This window comes from Phaseolus vulgaris, chromosome 3 (genome assembly GCF_051622355.1).
Source record: "Phaseolus vulgaris cultivar YP4 chromosome 3, ASM5162235v1, whole genome shotgun sequence".
In the NCBI taxonomy this organism is placed as follows: domain Eukaryota; kingdom Viridiplantae; phylum Streptophyta; class Magnoliopsida; order Fabales; family Fabaceae; genus Phaseolus; species Phaseolus vulgaris.
In genome coordinates, this window is record NC_143500.1 from 16326105 (window position 1) to 16343179 (window position 17075).

Here is a 17075-nt window from a genome sequence, read left to right on the forward strand (position 1 = left end):
TCAAATAAAAATATTTTACAGAAACTAAAATCAAAATTCACATATTTTATAAGGATAAAAATAATAATTTTAAAATTTATATTTTAAGGATCAAAGGTTTAAAAATATATTTAGGAAAATTTATTCAAAAACACTTCTGCAAAAAGAAATATCCATAAAAAAAATATAGGCATGAAACACAGGATTTCAGCCAATTTAAAATCATATGTTGCACTTAAATCACAAAACTCAAAAGACAAATATATAATCTAATTTTTAACCACACTTCAACCCCATGAAAAGAATTTAAATAAATTTTGGTTAAATTTTTGGGAAAAGTAAAAATAATATAAGATATATGTCATACGGATATAACATTTGTTAGAATTACATTAATGTCCGTCGCAGTTGGTAGAAGATGAACCTTAAAAGTTAAAGAATAGTGATAAAACAATTTAATAATGTTTAAGATGTAAATAAAATTAAAAAAATGAATACTGAAGAATCTTTGTTTTAAGTGATTTGTTTTTTTCTTTTACGGTTTCTTCCTTCTTATTAGACTAAAACTTAACGTGTCTATGTAAGAAACTATTGCTATTTACGCTATTAAGATTATCACAGATGGAAGACTTTAGAGATTAAATTATATAATATAAAAAGTTATTGTTTTTAATTTTAAGATGCATATTATAAGGTCGATACTGCTTGAAGCCTGTTAGGTATTGGGCCGGTGAGGCCTACGACGAATCATGCCGAGGAGACCTGTTTGATTGCACAATATTCTTAAATATATCGCTTAAATACTCTGATTTGCTTGCACAATATATCTGATTATGTTGCATAAATGCTTTGATTATATGACAGAAATGTTCCGTTCTCAATACATGATATCCAGATATATTCATATTTTAGGAAAAGTTACCGTAATATGACATGTTAATGCCCGGAGAAACCAAAAGCCAAACCCATGAGGCCTTATAAATATACAACCACCCCTAGGGAGTATCTCAACTCGCTTTTTTACATTATATTCACTATATACACATAATTTTATGCTCTTACCGACTTAAGTGTCGGAGTGTAATCACAGGAGGAGCCCCCACTTGTTCTCTGGAAGCTGATCCACTAAAGCTTGAAGGGAGGCCACTAGGAGCTCATCCAGATTCTGACCGACCTCGAGCTGGCGAGAACATTTGGCGCCCACCGTGACCCCCTAGTAAAAAGGTTCCCATAATTATTCCCATTATATCATAAAGATACAAATCATAAGGACCAGATAGATGCCAACCCCTGAAGCCGAAGAGGTTGTCACATTACAACAGGTAATGGAGACAATGCGTACATTACAATGCGAAAATGAGGAGTCGAGAAGACAACTTGAGCAATTCTAAGCCGCTCACGAACTCCTCCGGGAAGAGTCTGCGGCAGAGCAACAAAGGTTAAGGGACGAGGCCGAAGCCTCCAGACGACTGATGGAAGATGCCATCCGAGCACATGAGGAGCTGCAAAGAGTAAATGAGGATCTAAGAAGGACATTCTGAGGGAGGACGAATGCAGGACCTGTAGACCAAATTCAAGATAGATGGCGGAGGGATCCTCGTTCGTTCTCTCAGGCCATTATGGAAGAACCAATTCCCCCGCACTACATGATGCCAAAAATGCCCTCTTTCTCAGGCCTTGGAGACCCCGAGACGCACCTCAAGGCTTTTCAAGCCCAGATGCTGATCTCAGGGAGCTCAGACGCCATCAGATGCAAAATGCTTCAAGGCACCTTCACTGGGACAACCTTAAAATGGTTCAACGACCTTCCGGATTAAACCATCCACTCATTTCAAGAGTTCTCCTAGCTGTTCGGTGAACAATTCGTGGCCAACGTGGTGAAACCTCCACGAATGGCCGACCTTTTCGATGTCAGGAAAAGGGAAAGCAAGCCGCTTAAAGAATATCTCAATCGTTTTTGCGAAATATCAGTATGCGTTCAGAACCCGCAGAATGAGATGGTAATACGCGCCTTTGTGAAAGGGTTACGGGTGAACCCATTCAGTGATTCACTGCTCAGGAATAGGGCGGCGTCAATGACGGAAGTCCGAGAATGCGCCTCAGTGCGCATAGCTACCGAAGAGGCTATCCGTCGAAAGAAAGCACACGAGCGCCACGAAAAAGCGAAGTACAAGGAGCGCCCCCGGGAAGCCCAACCGAGAGTAGCCGAGACTACAATCGCCAAACGCGCAGACAGGAGGTACGTACCTTATGTGGCACGGAAAGAAGTAGAGAATAAAGGTGTCCCCCGTATGCAGGCATCTCCAGCCCTACCAATTTTCACCATCCCACTGAGGCGTCTTTTGGACGATCACACCACTAGAAGTATGGATGCTCCTAGATGAGTGTGCAAGCCGCCACTTGAGGAAACCATGATCCTTCAAGATAAGACTAGAGAAGAAGGCTCAAAAGCTCTCCAATGCTCACTCCAATTTTGAGTATAGTTTCTTTAGATAAATTCAAATCTCCCATTTACAAAGAGAGCACCTCTATTTATAGCCTAAGGTGCTGAAATGTAAGCTACACAAATTCAAAAACTCCCTCCTAAAAAGCTTCTAGAATTGGCGCCTAAAACAAAGCATGAGGAAGGTGTGACCTCTTCCTTCACTTTGGCACCTCCTTTTCTACTCCTACACCTATCTACTAACACACCCCCCCTGAGACTCCTAACTAAAGACTAAAAGATGCTTTAACAATAGAGGTTTCTAATGTTTCCCTCTAAGCACCTTCAAACAATATTCTTTATTATTTAAAACTTGGCCTTGCCCTTCATAGGATGGGCTTGGGCTTGGCCTTTGGGCTTGGGCCTCTCTTTATTTTATGTCTTCTTTTAATTTTGAGAAGACTAGGATGAAGAACTTCAAGTGTGATGGTGAATTGCCTCTTCCTTCATTAATAAAAACCTCCTTTACTTGACTCTCATCATACTCCCCGAGTTGGAGACAATTCGTCCACGAATTCTGAATCCCTGCGTATAACAAAGTCAGTTTACTTTTACAATCAAAAGTGTAAGAAAAAGGAAGACAAGACTTAACAGATGGAACCAAAGGGATTGCAGAAAAGGATGTCCTATAAATCGACCAAGTTGGAAAAATTTGTTTGGAAATGATGATGTTTTTTGGAAAAAGACCTCTTAAATGGTGAAACCCATTAGGAGGTATGAAAAAATCATCCCTAACATATTTTAACCAAGGTGGTGTTGAAATAGGAACCTTGGGTAATGAAAAAGATAAAGAAGAAGAAGACCTTGGAGGGTCCATTTGAGGTATAGCACGAGTCAACATGATGGATTTAGAGGAGAAAATGGTGTGACTCGGTGTAGTACTTACTTCTTTTTCTTTCTCATTTTCTCTTTTAGTTTTCATTTTTATTTGGTCCTCATGAACCTCTTTGGGAGAGAGGGGTTTTAATATAACCTTGCGCCCTAGGAAGGAAAAAGACATTGTATTGGATAGGCCATCATGTAAAACATGTCTATCATATTGCCAAGGCCTTCCTAAAAGAAGATGAGATGCTTCCATGGGCACAACATCACATAAAACCTCATCTTTATACTTTCCTATTGCAAAGTTAATGAGGACTTGTTTATTCACCATGATTTCACCTACTTCACTAAGCCATTGTAATTTGTAGGGCTTGGTATGAGAGATAGTGGGTAAGGCTAACTTCTCCACAACTCTTGTACTAGCCACATTAGTGCAACTTCCCCCATCAATAATCAAGGAACATAACTTGTTGTTGATAAGACATCGGGTGTGAAAAATATTTTCTCCTTGAGTATCATTCAAAGATTTTGGAATTGTGCCCAACATACGTCTTACCATCAATAAGTCACCTTTACAAGGACTTTCACTCTCATTTTCACTTGATGGTCTAGAAGGTGAATAATGCCTAGGTGAATTGGAATCATGCTCACTAACTACAATGCCTTCATGCATGTACATACTTCGTTTAGAAGGGCAATTAGCAGCAATGTGACCATATCCCAAACATTTAAAACACTTTTGACTAGACGATTTAATTGGGGATTTAGGCCTAGAAGTAGATGGCGTAGGATCCTTGGGTTTGAAAGAAGAATCTTTGGAAGGATGTTTAGAAAAAGAATTTTTGTTTCTCCAAGACTTGGAGTAGTATCCATCATTGGAAGCATTTTTGAAAGAGTTTTTCTTAGCAAGTTAGGCTTCCACCTTCATTGCAAGATGAACTAAAGAGCCCAATGATGAATGCTCTTGTAACTCAACAATGTATTGAATATCCTTCCTAAGACCACTCACAAACCTAGCAATCATAGCTTCCTCACTTTCCTCTAATTCAATTTTAAGCACAAGCGTTTCTAGCTCTTTATAATATTCATCCACATTTAGCGTGCCTTGTTGAAACCGTTGGAGTCTCAACATGAGGTCTTTCCTATAATGTGGGGGCACAAATCTAGCGCGCATTTGATCCTTTAAAGAGTTCCAAGAGTCCACGGGAGGACCCTTGTGATAGATAATGTCCTTTACAATTCCATGCCACCATTTCATGGCATAATCACTAAACTCTAGGGTGGCTAGCTTAAGCTTATGCTCATCTTGGATCACATGGATCTCAAATATTTGTTCACACTTAGCCTCCCAATCTAAATATACATTAGGATCACTAGAGCCATTAAAACAAGGAAGCTTGACCGAAGGTAGCCTAGCCTTTGCATCTTGGTAGTAACCATTGCCGTAGTGATGTCTTTCTCCTTGATGATGAGGTCTTTGTCCATGAAATTGTGGTGGATTCCTCCTTCTCCTATGCTCTTCTTCACGGCCAAAATCATTTGAAGAGGCTCTTGAAGATGGTCTATGAGAATGATGCCCATCATGGATAGAAGGAGATTGTCTAGCTTGTTGGACCTCCATCTTTTGCATTTTCTCTTCCAAGCGTCTAACAGTTCTTTGTGCTTCATGTAATTCACCAAGGATTGAAGCTTTGGAAGGAGAATTCTGCTTGTAGGATGCATCACTTGAAAATCCAGCCATTTGAAATTAAAAAAAAAACAGCAAACACACAAAAACAGCAAACAAGTTAAGAAACAAAAAATTAGCAAAAACAGTGAGTGTTTTAAGCAAAAATGCCGAAGTGAATTGAGGCAGAAAAATAGGTCACTCTCAAAGAAATAATGTCCTTGCACCAATCCAATCTTGAGGCCTTGGAATCCTCAAATGAAAGATGTCAAAGCAAGCACACCAATCTCAAAGGCAACCACCACAAAACCAATGAAACAATAAAGACAAACAAGAAAAGTTATAAGCAAAGAAAGGTAATAGCAAAAGGAAAACTATATGTAAGACAAACTCAAAGAGTAAAGAATGAAAGACAATCAAGAAAATAAAGAACTCAATGAGAAAGTAGGCACACAAAAGAATACTTAAGGAAAAGCACTAGAGTAGATGAAGAAAACAAAAAATTTAGCTACTGGAATTTTTTTTTTTTAATGCAAACTGTGCTTGATATTCACTGATTTAACTGGAATGATGTAGAGCGAACTGGATTATGAAATTTAAACCATAGAAACTTCAAGATGTTAAATCAATAATGGCACTGGAATCAATTAAAAACAGTAAGCCAATTAATTGAGATAAATTTTTTAAAATCGCTGCCAGATTACCGTATTCTTTTCGGCAGAATTGTACACTTTTTTTATTTTATTTATCATTTTTTGTGTACTTTGAATTTTTGAATGATTCTTTTTTCTACTCTTTTCTAACACTTTGAATATCACAAATCCAGAATTTCAGAATTTTCCAGTGAGTAAATCAATTGCAATAAGGAAAACAGTAAGCACTTTTTTTCAGAAACAGAGGAATCCTAATAGGAATAAAAAACAGAATTATGAACTAGCAAAGACATAATGGAAAATGGTGTATTGGAACTTGTATAGGTCTAGAATAAAAGTATGAACTCAATTCTAAAAAGAAAATGCACAAATGATCAATATCAATTCAGAAAAAAAATTATATGAATCAAAAACAATAAAAGTACTACTAGAAGTAATGACAATTATGGAATAACATGACAAAGACAAAACTTGACATGATTCAAAAAGGAAAATACTCAAACATATGATAGGCAAAAGAATTAAAAACAGCAAGTAAACTCAAAATAAGCCTAAAACAGAAACTTCAATTGCAAGAAATTAAAAGAGCTCTTGAAATAAAGTGCTACACAACTCAACAATTAAACAAGAACACACCTAAACTCATGATACCACATGATGTGATTCCACTAGTCATATAGAGAATGATTCTTGACATTCTTAGGAATCACCTTGAGCTGGACATTATTTAGGCACTTTTCTTAGAGTTGGATCAATGTTCTAAGACAAGAACTCACCAAAAACTAGTACCAAATCCCAAACTCATTTGGATGTTCCACATATTGTCAAATTGAACCAAAAGAGATGGAGGAAAGGCAAAAACACTAATTAACAAAACAAAACAGTAAGGTACCGAATCAAAATGTTGGAATTGAAGAAGAAAAGATGAAGAACAGCCAATAACACAAATGAACCATAGCTACACATTAACAAGCTGAAATTGCCGAACCAAAACAACTAGGAAACAAGCTAAGACAAGGAAATTAACAAGAGAAGAAAGGAAGGAGAAGAGAATGCTCATGAAGATGGAAGAAAGGTTGGATGATCACGCCACTAGAAGTATGGATGCTCCTAGATGAGTGTGCAAGCCGCCACTTGAGGAAACCATGATCCTTCAAGATAAGACTAGAGAAGAAGGCTCAAAAGCTCTCCAATGCTCACTCCAATTTTGAGTATAGTTTCTTTAGATAAATTCAAATCTCCCATTTACAAAGAGAGCACCTCTATTTATAGCCTAAGGTGCTGAAATGTAAGCTACACAAATTCAAAAACTCCCTCCTAAAAAGCTTCTAGAATTGGCGCCTAAAACAAAACATGAGGAAGGTGTGACCTCTTCCTTCACTTTGGCACCTACTTTTCTACTCCTACACCTATCTACTAACACACCCCCCCTAAGACTCCTAACTAAAGACTAAAAGATGCTTTAACAATAGAGGTTTCTAATGTTTCCCTCTAAGCACCTTCAAACAATATTCTTTATTATTTAAAACTTGGCCTTGCCCTTCATAGGATGGACTTGGCTTGGGCTTGGGCTTTGGGCTTGGGCCTCTCTTTATTTTATGTCTTCTTTTAATTTTGAGAAGACTAGAAGGAAGAACTTCAAGTGTGATGGTGAATTGCCTCTTCCTTCATTAATAAAAACCTCCTTTACTTGACTCTCATCAGGTGATCCCTTCTTCCCTTGGAGGCTGGGTAGTAACAACGAACACCCCTCTCTTTGTCTTGAGACTATTTTCGTAGCACTTCTTAGCCTCTTTCTGGTCAGACTTGATGGTGATCATCGTACCCTCGAGGGAAGGCAGCTTCATCTTCATATGCCTCGTGGAGGCAATCGCTCCAATCCTGTTCAAAGCAGGTCTACCAAACAGTATATTGTAGGCTGATGGGGCGTTAACGACAAGATACCTAATGTTTGCAGTATGCGAAACTGTGCCATCCATGAAGGTCATCCTTAGCTCTATATGTCCGCGCACCTCCACTTTGTCTCCAGCGAAACCATACAAGCACCCCGTATAGGGCCTCAACTGGTTTGGGGACAACTGTAACTTGTTGAAGGTCGACCAGAACATCACGTCGGTCGAGCTTCCCTGGTCTATGAGGACGCGATGCACCCTTCTTCTTGCTGTGACTAACGAAATTACAACCGAGTCATTGTCGTGGGGTATGACGTCTTGGCGGTCGGCCTTGGTGAAGACGAGGTCGACATCAGGGGTCTGATCCACCTCCTATACCTCTACTGCCATCACCTCTCGTGCGTACTTCTTTCGCTGGGAGGCGGCACATCCTGTTGAACCAAGTGGTGTTCAAGTTTTGAAGAATCCAAATCCTTTGAAGGATGTTGAAGCCTTGGCTGTGCTTGATGTTGTTGTGCTGGTTTAGCTTAGTTCTGGGGTAGTTTATATGTTGTAATCCACCCTTTGATTAAATCTAAAGTATTAGCATTCTCAATCTTTGTAAAAGTAAAATGTTTTCAAACTAAGTTAAAACAACCAGTTGTTTTATCAAAAGAACCGATTGTTTGTACTTAGGTGTTTTGAGGAAAAGATTGAAAACTGTTTTTAAATGGTTGAACTGTTAAATTAACAAAACAACCGATTGATTCGAGGAAACAACCGATTGTTTGTTTTGGGATCATAACAGAAAAACTGTTTTCTGTTTGACTGAGCTTTAAATGATTTAACTGCTTACGCTCCAGTCATTAAATGCTTTGACCAATCTTTTAATGCAATTTAAGAGTTTGTTAAGATTTGATAACAAACTACATCTTTGAATATACTCAGAAAAAAAAATTTGAGATTTAAGAATCTTTGACAAAGTTTTTCCTAAGAGTTTGTTTTTGAGTTTTTCAAAGAGCTGAGATTGCTAAGAGTTTGTGGTTGATCAAAGTGTATGGAATAGGATTCTGCTTGTATTGATTTCAGATTATCTTCTGTAACAAGTGTAATCCTTGTACTCTTTTGAACAAGTATTCGTTTCTGTGTTTGCTGAGATTGGTTGTGTGTTCTTGAGGGGATCAAGATCAGCAATCTTAGTGTTGGTGTGTTGACCAAGGAGAGTGTGTTTCTTGAGGTGTTCAGGGTCATTCTCTTGGTTGTTGTGTAAGTGATCAAGGTGTGATTGCTTAGTGGATTTCCTCAGGGTTTCTGAGAAGACTGGATGTAGCTCTGGTTTGGAGTGAACCAGTATAAACAACTGTGTACAATTTCTCTATCCCTATCTCTTTAAATTCAGTTTTGTCAATTAATAACTGGTATAAACAACCGATTGTTTCGGTAAAACAACCGATTGTTTTTCCAGTATTGTGCTTTTGCTTTATGTTTTGAAAAACTGAATTCTTAATCAAGGTATTTGTGAAGTATTTTTCATTCTAAGCTTAAAAGTTTACGAAAATCTTTCTTAAACAATTCACCCCCCCTCTCGTTTAAAGCCATATTTTCTAACACATCCCCCTCGTGAAAACCCTTCGGAGATCGTGTTGATCTCCCCATGAATTGGCACCTTGTGCCACTGATCTGCTCCCGCGGTCACCAATGCTTGATCATTTTGTTGCTCTTGAAGGTAATCCTTCAAGAAGCCGCTCTTCACTAGCTCATCTAGTTGGTGTGCCAGGGCCAAGCAATTGCGTATGTAGTGGCCATGTGCTTGGTGAAACTCACACCAAGCGTTCGGGATAGCGATTAGCTCCTTGAGCTCCACTTGAAAATTATGTTTTGGGAGCGGGTCCCTTTGTCTGCGTGTCCCCGCCTGGGACTTCTCGTAGGGTTTTCCCGCTCCCTTCTTTTCTGTGGTCGCCTCGTGCACCCTCATGAGCTGAGGTCGTCCTGCTGCTCGAGGTCGGATGGGACCGACAAGACCACGTTTCTCCGTTACTCGATCATCTGCGGCAATGTGCGCCAACGCCCGACGCCTGATCTCGGTGAACGTCTTCGAGTAGAACCTCAATAGCGATTCACTGAAAGATCCTGGCAACATTCCTTTAACGAAGGCGTGTACTGTCATGGCCTCATCTGTGGGTTTCAACCTTACCACCTGGACCCCAAACCTGTTTAAGTACTCTTTCAAAGACTCACCCTGGTATTGTTTGATGTCGAAGACATCGTAAGAGAATCGAGTGGGGGCCCTGTTGACGAGGTACTGCTCTCTGAACAGTGTCGCAAATTGGTCAAAAGTGGTGATGTGTCCGTCAGGGAGGCTGACGAACCATTCTAGTGTCGCGTCTGCCAATGTGCTCATAAGTAGCTTGCAGTACATAGCGTCAGACCCTCCCGTGAGCATCATGTGAGTGTGGAACGCTGTGAGGTGGGCCTCTGGGTCCTCGACACCTGTGAAGGTGACCTTCGGGCCTAGAGATGTGGTTGGCAATGCCGTATCCATGATCGCTTGAGAGAACGACATGGGACGTGCCCTAGGCGGTACAGGTGGGGCACGTTCATCCACCGCACGTTCCCCTACTTGTTGCAAGCCTCTACGTAGCTCCTCATTGGTTCTGCGCAACTCTTTGTTGTCCGCCTGCGATGCAGCTATTTCAGCTCTAGATGCCGCCACCTGTTCCTGAGGGCACGCATGGTCTCCATGAGTTGTTGCATGGTGACATTGTCCCCCCCAGGAGGCACAACACCTGAAGCCATTGCAGGAGCTAATCAAATAAATGAGGCTTTTATTAATGAAGGAAGAGGACATTCGCCTTCACATTTGAAGTTCTTCCTTCTAGTCTTCTCAAAATTAAAAGAAGACATAAAATAAATATGAGGCCCAAGCCCAAAGCCCAAGCCCAAGAAGGCCAAAGCCCAAAAAGCCCAAGTCCATCCCATGAGGGGCAAGGCCAAGCATTAAATAAAAGAACATCATTTTAATTACTCTTGTATAGTTGTAGGAGGTGTGGATATTAAATAAAGAAGTGTGAAAATGTAAAATAAAGTCACATTATCCATGTGACTTAGGAGAGTAGGTGTAGGTGTAGGTTTTAGGAGGTGTCATAGTAGAAAAAGGTCACACCTCCCATATGACTTGTTTTTGGTGGGAATTTCAAATGAGTTTTATTTGAATTTTCCCACCTATTTTTCAGCACCCTCACACTATAAATAGAGGTGTGGGTTCTTGTAAAATTCAGAATTGAAATTGGTAATAGAGAAACTCTACTCAATTTGAGAGAGAATTATGAGAACTTGTCTTCTCCTTCACCTTGTCTTATCTTGAGTGCATTAGGTTCTCTCAAGTGGCGGCACTAGCTCACTTATCTTGGAGCCTTCACCATCCAAGTGGCGTGATCATCAAACCAAGTCCTTCATCTCCATAAGTTCTTCTTTCTTTCATCTCCTAGCTCATTTGAATCTAAAACATGTCTTAGTTTACTTTTCTAGCATTTTCATTCGGTATTTTAGTTTGTTTCTGAATTTGCTTCGGTTCATCTTCTCCTTGGCTGTTTCCATTTGTTTCTTCTTCATTTCTAGTTGTTTTGTTCGGTTCAATTCTTTTCTTGAGCTTTTTAAACGGTGCTTTTGCTTTTATACACATTTTAATTGGTTCAATTGGCAATAGATGGATCTTCCATATGAGTTTGGTGTTTGGTGCAAGTTTTGGTGAGTTCTTGAAACATAGAACATTGATCCAATTCTATTAAAAGTGCCTAAGCTATCTCCAACTCAAGTTGATTCCATAGAATGTCGAAGAATCATCTCTATTTGGCTAGTGAAATCATATCACAACACCTGAAGCCATTGCAGATCCTTGCCTCGCACTCCTCATATCGTTGGTAAAGAACTCTTCACGTGATTGCGAGTGGGACCTTGTTTTAACGTGCCCTACGGTGGGCGCCAAATGTTCCTGCCTGTTGACTCACTCCGCCGGTTGACTTTAACGGTAGCCTTTGGCCCTTCAATCTCCGCCTGAGAATGGTGCTTCCTTGATCAAGAAATCTCTCACCTGCAAAGACAAAGGGGCGCCTTGACGGCCGTTTGCACTCTGACGCTCAAGTTAGTATAAGGGCAAAGAAACACCAAGTGTATAGTCTCAGTCTTAGAAACTGTGTACCTTGCTAGGGTTCTCGGTACCCTTTATATAGGTTGAGACTAGGGTTTACCTTTGTGTTGTTACCCTTGTCTAGGGTTCCTTGGGGAATGTCCTTGCGCCGCTATTTACATAATCTTAGCATATCTGGCACATAGAACTTCCCTTAACTGGAGTGCAACAAATAACAGAGTGGCCGCTTAGGTACCAACTTGTGCACCTAATCTCTGGCGCCATCTGTTTCTACGGGTGCCCTAAGTATTCACGTGTCATGCATGAAACTTCCCTTGGAAACCCTAACCCTTATGGTTCTTAGCACCTCCAAGGATTATTCTCACGTGTCGCACCTGTATGCGCTATACACACCACGTGCATGGATCCCTCGTGACCTAGGCTTCCCTCATATCTGATGTTCTAACTGTTGATTTAGGATAGTTCTGGGACCCTCCTTACGTGGTTCAACATGACGTTCAGACTACCGATGTCCGATCTCTCCTTCTGTTGGTAAGGACCGATGTTGATCTCCAACATCGGGGTCTTATTGTACCGATGTCCGAAGTCCCACTATTCTTCTGACAGGTGCCTCTGGGACCCAGCTTATGTGGCCCTCTTCCACCTATCAAGCATTGGTGCGCGATGTCTGAGGTCAGTTACTGGGATCGATGACCGAAGAATGATCGAAGAATGGTCGGGACAATAATTAGCATATACATTTATTTCTAGGAAGAAATAAACATATTAAAATAAAAAATTTATCAAAATTGAAAAAGTTGTTTTTTCTGAAACAACCTTAAGTAATACTTAAAAAGTAACTGATGAATATTAAGTTTTTATAATGTTATGAATGAAGTATTTTATTATAAAATATATTCTTATTTAATGTTGAATAAAGTCTTTATTAAAAATCATATTATTTTTTTAATGTTTAATCATACTTAGAAAAACATTGTAAAAATAATATATTTTAAAGAAAATAAAATTACTATAAAACAAATTTTAAGGCCTTAAAGATTAAGGATAAGTTGACACTCTCCAAAAGAAAAGTACTTATTTAACAATCTACTTTAATACTATTATTTGAAGTTAAAAAATATTAAAATATTAATATTTTGGGATTTAAATGTAGTTTGCTTTGCTGGTTATTAAAATATCACTTCCCTTTATTCAGAAGGGATTAAAAAATAAAAACTGTCATAAACTGTATACTGCAAAAAAAATTGAAAAGAAAAGATGAAAAGAAGTAACAGTACAATATAAATGCTCAAATATCATTATTGGATGCAATTTGAGTCACCACACTTTTGTTGTCTCCTGCCAATAATTAATATTTATACTCTATACGCTCTCTCTTTGTAATTTTGAAGGAAAAAAATAAGTAAAAATGTGTGAACCACTTGTTACTATTAACATGCAATTGATATTTATTATTTTTCTCTTTTCATAACCATATTTTCTAGTATTATATCTACATTTTTTTTTCCATATCTTTCTATCATTATTGGTCACTTATTGACACTGAATTCTGTGAGTGGGGACTGTTAAAGGCTGAACCTCTATATAAACCTCTCTTCTTGCTTTCATCAACTCCTACTCTCTTTCCTTTAAACCTTTTTTTCACTTCTATTATTATTTTGTATTCCAAATGGCCACTGTTGAGGTAATTTAAAGATGCAGTTATTGCTCCATCTCTCTACCTACTTCTCTATATCCTCTATGCAGATCATGAAAACCAATTAACCATTTCTCATAAATCTCTCAGTTTTTTATTGTTTTATTTATTTGCCTCGATTCATGGTAGGGCACATCTACTTCTAATTATCAACATACAAATCAACTCTTTGTTTTTCCTGTTTTGGTTTGTATTTTCTCTTTTTCAGGATTTCTATCTTGATCATATATAAACTGATCAATAACTTCAAGTCAATCTCTCTCGATCGGTTTTCATCCTAATAAGCGTAATATAGTTGTTGCATCCAATTTAAGTAAAAATCATCCGACATCAATTTTCTCAGCAAAACTATTAGTTTGTAAAGTGCCCTTCAAAAACAACCCTCCTTTAACCGTCACAGCTATGTTAATTGCATGATATTTTTTGCTGCTATATTCTAGATTTTAGAAGTTTTATTGAACTTTCTAAACTTAAGATTTAAAGACTATTCATTTTACTTTTATTTTTATTTTTTCTGGTAACATACTGCTCCCATCGATATTTTAGTTTGTGATTCCCAAAAAGATGCCTTGTTCGTTAAGTTGGGATTGGAACTTTGGAATAATTAGTTGAATGAAAATGGATCTTGCAGGTTGCACAGCAAACACCAACAAATGTGACAGAGAATGAAACAACCGAGGAAACAACCGAGAAAACAACCCCAGAACAACCAGCCACCGAAGAGGCAAAGGAAGAAACCATCGCAGAAGCAAAAGAGGCAGAGGCAGAAGCAGAAGCCCCAGTTGTTCCAGAAACCGAAGTGACAGAGGAAGTGAAGACGGAGGTAGAGGTAGAGAACCGAGCAGCAGAAAAAACAGGAGAAGAAGAAGTGAAAGAGGAGATTAATGAAAGCGAATCAGTAGCAGTGGAGGAAGAGAAGCAGGAGAAGAAGAAAACAGGTGAGAGCGCAGAAGTTTGTGTTGAGAAGAATGAAGGTTAATAAGGCAAAGGATATTGGTGTTGTGAATGGGAAAAAGGTTGGAATGATTGAAGTGTAGTTCTTGTTGTGGTGATTGATGAGGTCTACCATTTTGGATGTGAAAGTTGATCACAAGTTTCTTATTTAATTTCATCTTCATATTATTGTAATGGTAAGTGTTTGGGTATGGTTTTACGATTTATGAAGGATATAATATAGCTACATATAAGCACCGCTGAATTGGCATGCATGCCAACCGGATTCTATGTCTTATGTAATGCTCATTTCCTCTTGCTTTCAATAAATTATATTTATTTTTACAACTTTTTTTATTTCAGCTATTATCTTCTACACATATATAAATTTTGATCTTCTACAGAACCATATAATGCCTCTTTTATCTTCAACCATTCACCAGTCAAATTTATCTTTGCTACTAATGAAATGAATATAATGTCTCATAACATATTCATATAACTAAAAATTAAATCATGCATTTATGAGAGAAAGCAACATTTAAAAAATATCTTATTTCCAGGATTTTAGTTAAGCAATATCGAATAAAATCCCGGTATAGGCTTAATTATAGATGTTAATTAATTAATATAAAATTACATTTTCATTGGAACTCTACCGAGCCAAATTGCTCTTTGTCGGTTAGGAACATGATCAGACTTCCAACCGATTATACATGGACAATACACAATTTCTTAACCTCGAGTCGAGTCGAGTCGAGCGAGATGATGAGGTTTACATGCACTAACACGAAAATACCTTACGAAAATACCTTTATGCACAAAAGATGTTTATCGCACGCATCCCAAAGCATTTCGTGACATGGATTCTCTTTCTGTCGGTTGACTCGAACACCGTGCGTCTCAACGAACTGCGCTTCAAGAACTCCTTTGCTTCTGTTCCAACGTTCTCCTTCCTCCGCCGTGAACACCTGAAACAGAGAGACAAATGGCGCCCTCGCGGCCGTTTGCACTCCGACGGTCAAGTCAGCTATTGGACAGGAAACACCAAACACTTCTCGTCGCAGAACACCGTAAGGCCAATGTTCAGAGAAATGCATAACTGAATCGTAACTAAAAATGCTAGCTTCTGCTCAAATGTCTTAGAATGTGTAAAATGTACCTTGTTTTGTTTATCGTAAAACCTTATATACCTTCCATGTGTTTCTGTCCACTTGTCAGCTTGAGACTTGCGCATTCTGTAGGCGCTCCTTAGCAACACTGTTCCCAGTCTTAGGGCCTTCTCAGTGTGTAAGGTTGCCCTGTCGAAGTGCAACCCGCGCGGGGGTGACTGCATGGGTGCCAACTCATGCGCCCATTCTCTTAAATATCCGCCCTGGGAGTTCCCTGTCTTCCTCACGTGCCATGCATGCAGATCACCTTCTGGGACGTGACCCTGTCATGGGTCGTCTCCGTCCCAGTGGCTTTCCAACAATGGTGCGTACTACCGTGTCCCTACACCTCATGCACGAATCCCTCGTGAGTTGGGTCTCTCCCTTCTGGTACTGGGGGTGTGGCTTGAAAACCACCTTTCTTTATCTATTATTACTGTCTGGGGTGCCGAGGCCCGAGGCCTCCATGGCCCTACTGTGTCGCCTCCTACTGTGTCGCCTCCTGCTGTGTCGCCTCCTCCACGGTTATCCCTACCCGTGGGTATCAGAAGGGGACACTTCCCTAGCCTGCCAAACTTCCCAGGCGACTTTATTATGCTGAGCCTGGGTGACGCCCAAGGTCAGTCAACGCCCGAGGCCGTGGAGCTTAAAGAAACTTCTTCCTGCCCTGGTGTACTTTCTAGTGGATCCCTCTCTCGGGGGCCCACCATGTTGACTTTGGTCAACGCCCGAGGACCGTATGGTACACAAGCCCCCCAGTCTCGAGCTGACAACTTGTTCAGTGAAGAGACTGTGGCCTCGCCCTACTGTCCTACGTGGCATCCTGTGACAGGACAAACACAATGCGCTGAAGTGACGCCTTCCTGTTCATACTGTAATTAAGAGACACGTGGCCCAATCGTGCGGTTGGGACTTAACGTCACTTGCGCTTCTCAAGTTTACGTTAAGTCTTTCAAAATTGTGCGCTCCAGGCACTGTTCCATCACTTGCGCTTGTTCTTACACTCTTCACCTTCTTCCTCGAGCTTTCTCTTATTCCTTCTTGCAAAAACCGAAACTTTCACTGATCAACCATCAAAGGTATGATTTTTACGCATTGATTGCTCTCTACTCTTGATTTCATGTATTGATAAACTGCCTGGGACTGTTTAGATTTCTTTTATTTTTTAATCTTCCTCTGCATCTTCTTTGCTCCTCTGTTTCTAGGTTTTTCACTAGAATAGGTGATCCGATCCGTCATCGGTAGTCGATGACGTCAGCATCAGAGAACCACGTGGACCACTCGCAGGGTGACACGTGGACCAGGTGGCAGAGAGGTCAGGGGGACGATCGCCAAGAGCGGTGATCGGTGGTCAGTAACCAAGTGACCACCGACAGATCAGGCGGCAGAGAGGTCGGGGGACAGATCATCCAGAATGGTGATCAGTGGTCAGTAACCAAGTGGCCACCAACAGACCAGTTCTCAGACTAACGCCTGAAGGCAGAACGCGAGAAACAGATAAACACTGATCAGTCATCGGGGTATTGTCATCGAGGTCTCGTGTTACACGTAGTTAAACTGGGAATGAGGTTCCCAGCGAGAGCGTTACGCATGGATCTCGCATGAGCACACCTCAGGGGATCATGCACGAGAGTGGCCTGAGGGAACTAGTAAACCAGTCAGTGGTTGGTGATTC

The 17075-nt window shown here is 39.9% G+C and overlaps 2 protein-coding genes across 2 annotated transcripts; one reads left to right on the forward strand and one right to left on the reverse strand.

Annotated features, from left to right (window-relative positions):
* Positions 1–9046: 9046 nt before the first annotated feature.
* LOC137839161 (uncharacterized) lies at positions 9047–10015 on the reverse strand. The gene has a single exon (XM_068648286.2). The coding sequence runs from the start codon at positions 10013–10015 to the stop codon at positions 9047–9049; it is 969 nt and encodes a 322-aa protein (XP_068504387.2).
* Positions 10016–13172: 3157 nt separating this feature from the next.
* LOC137806751 (uncharacterized) lies at positions 13173–14597 on the forward strand. The gene is made up of 2 exons (XM_068607015.2): positions 13173–13304; positions 13948–14597. The coding sequence occupies exons 1-2, from the start codon at positions 13290–13292 to the stop codon at positions 14293–14295; spliced, it is 363 nt and encodes a 120-aa protein (XP_068463116.1). The 5' UTR covers positions 13173–13289; the 3' UTR covers positions 14296–14597.
* Positions 14598–17075: the final 2478 nt, after the last annotated feature.

Coding starts and splice junctions, on each gene's coding strand:
- LOC137839161 (XM_068648286.2), bottom strand. CDS start 10,015: ATGGATACGGCATTGCCAACCACATCTCTAGGCCCGAAGGTCACCTTC.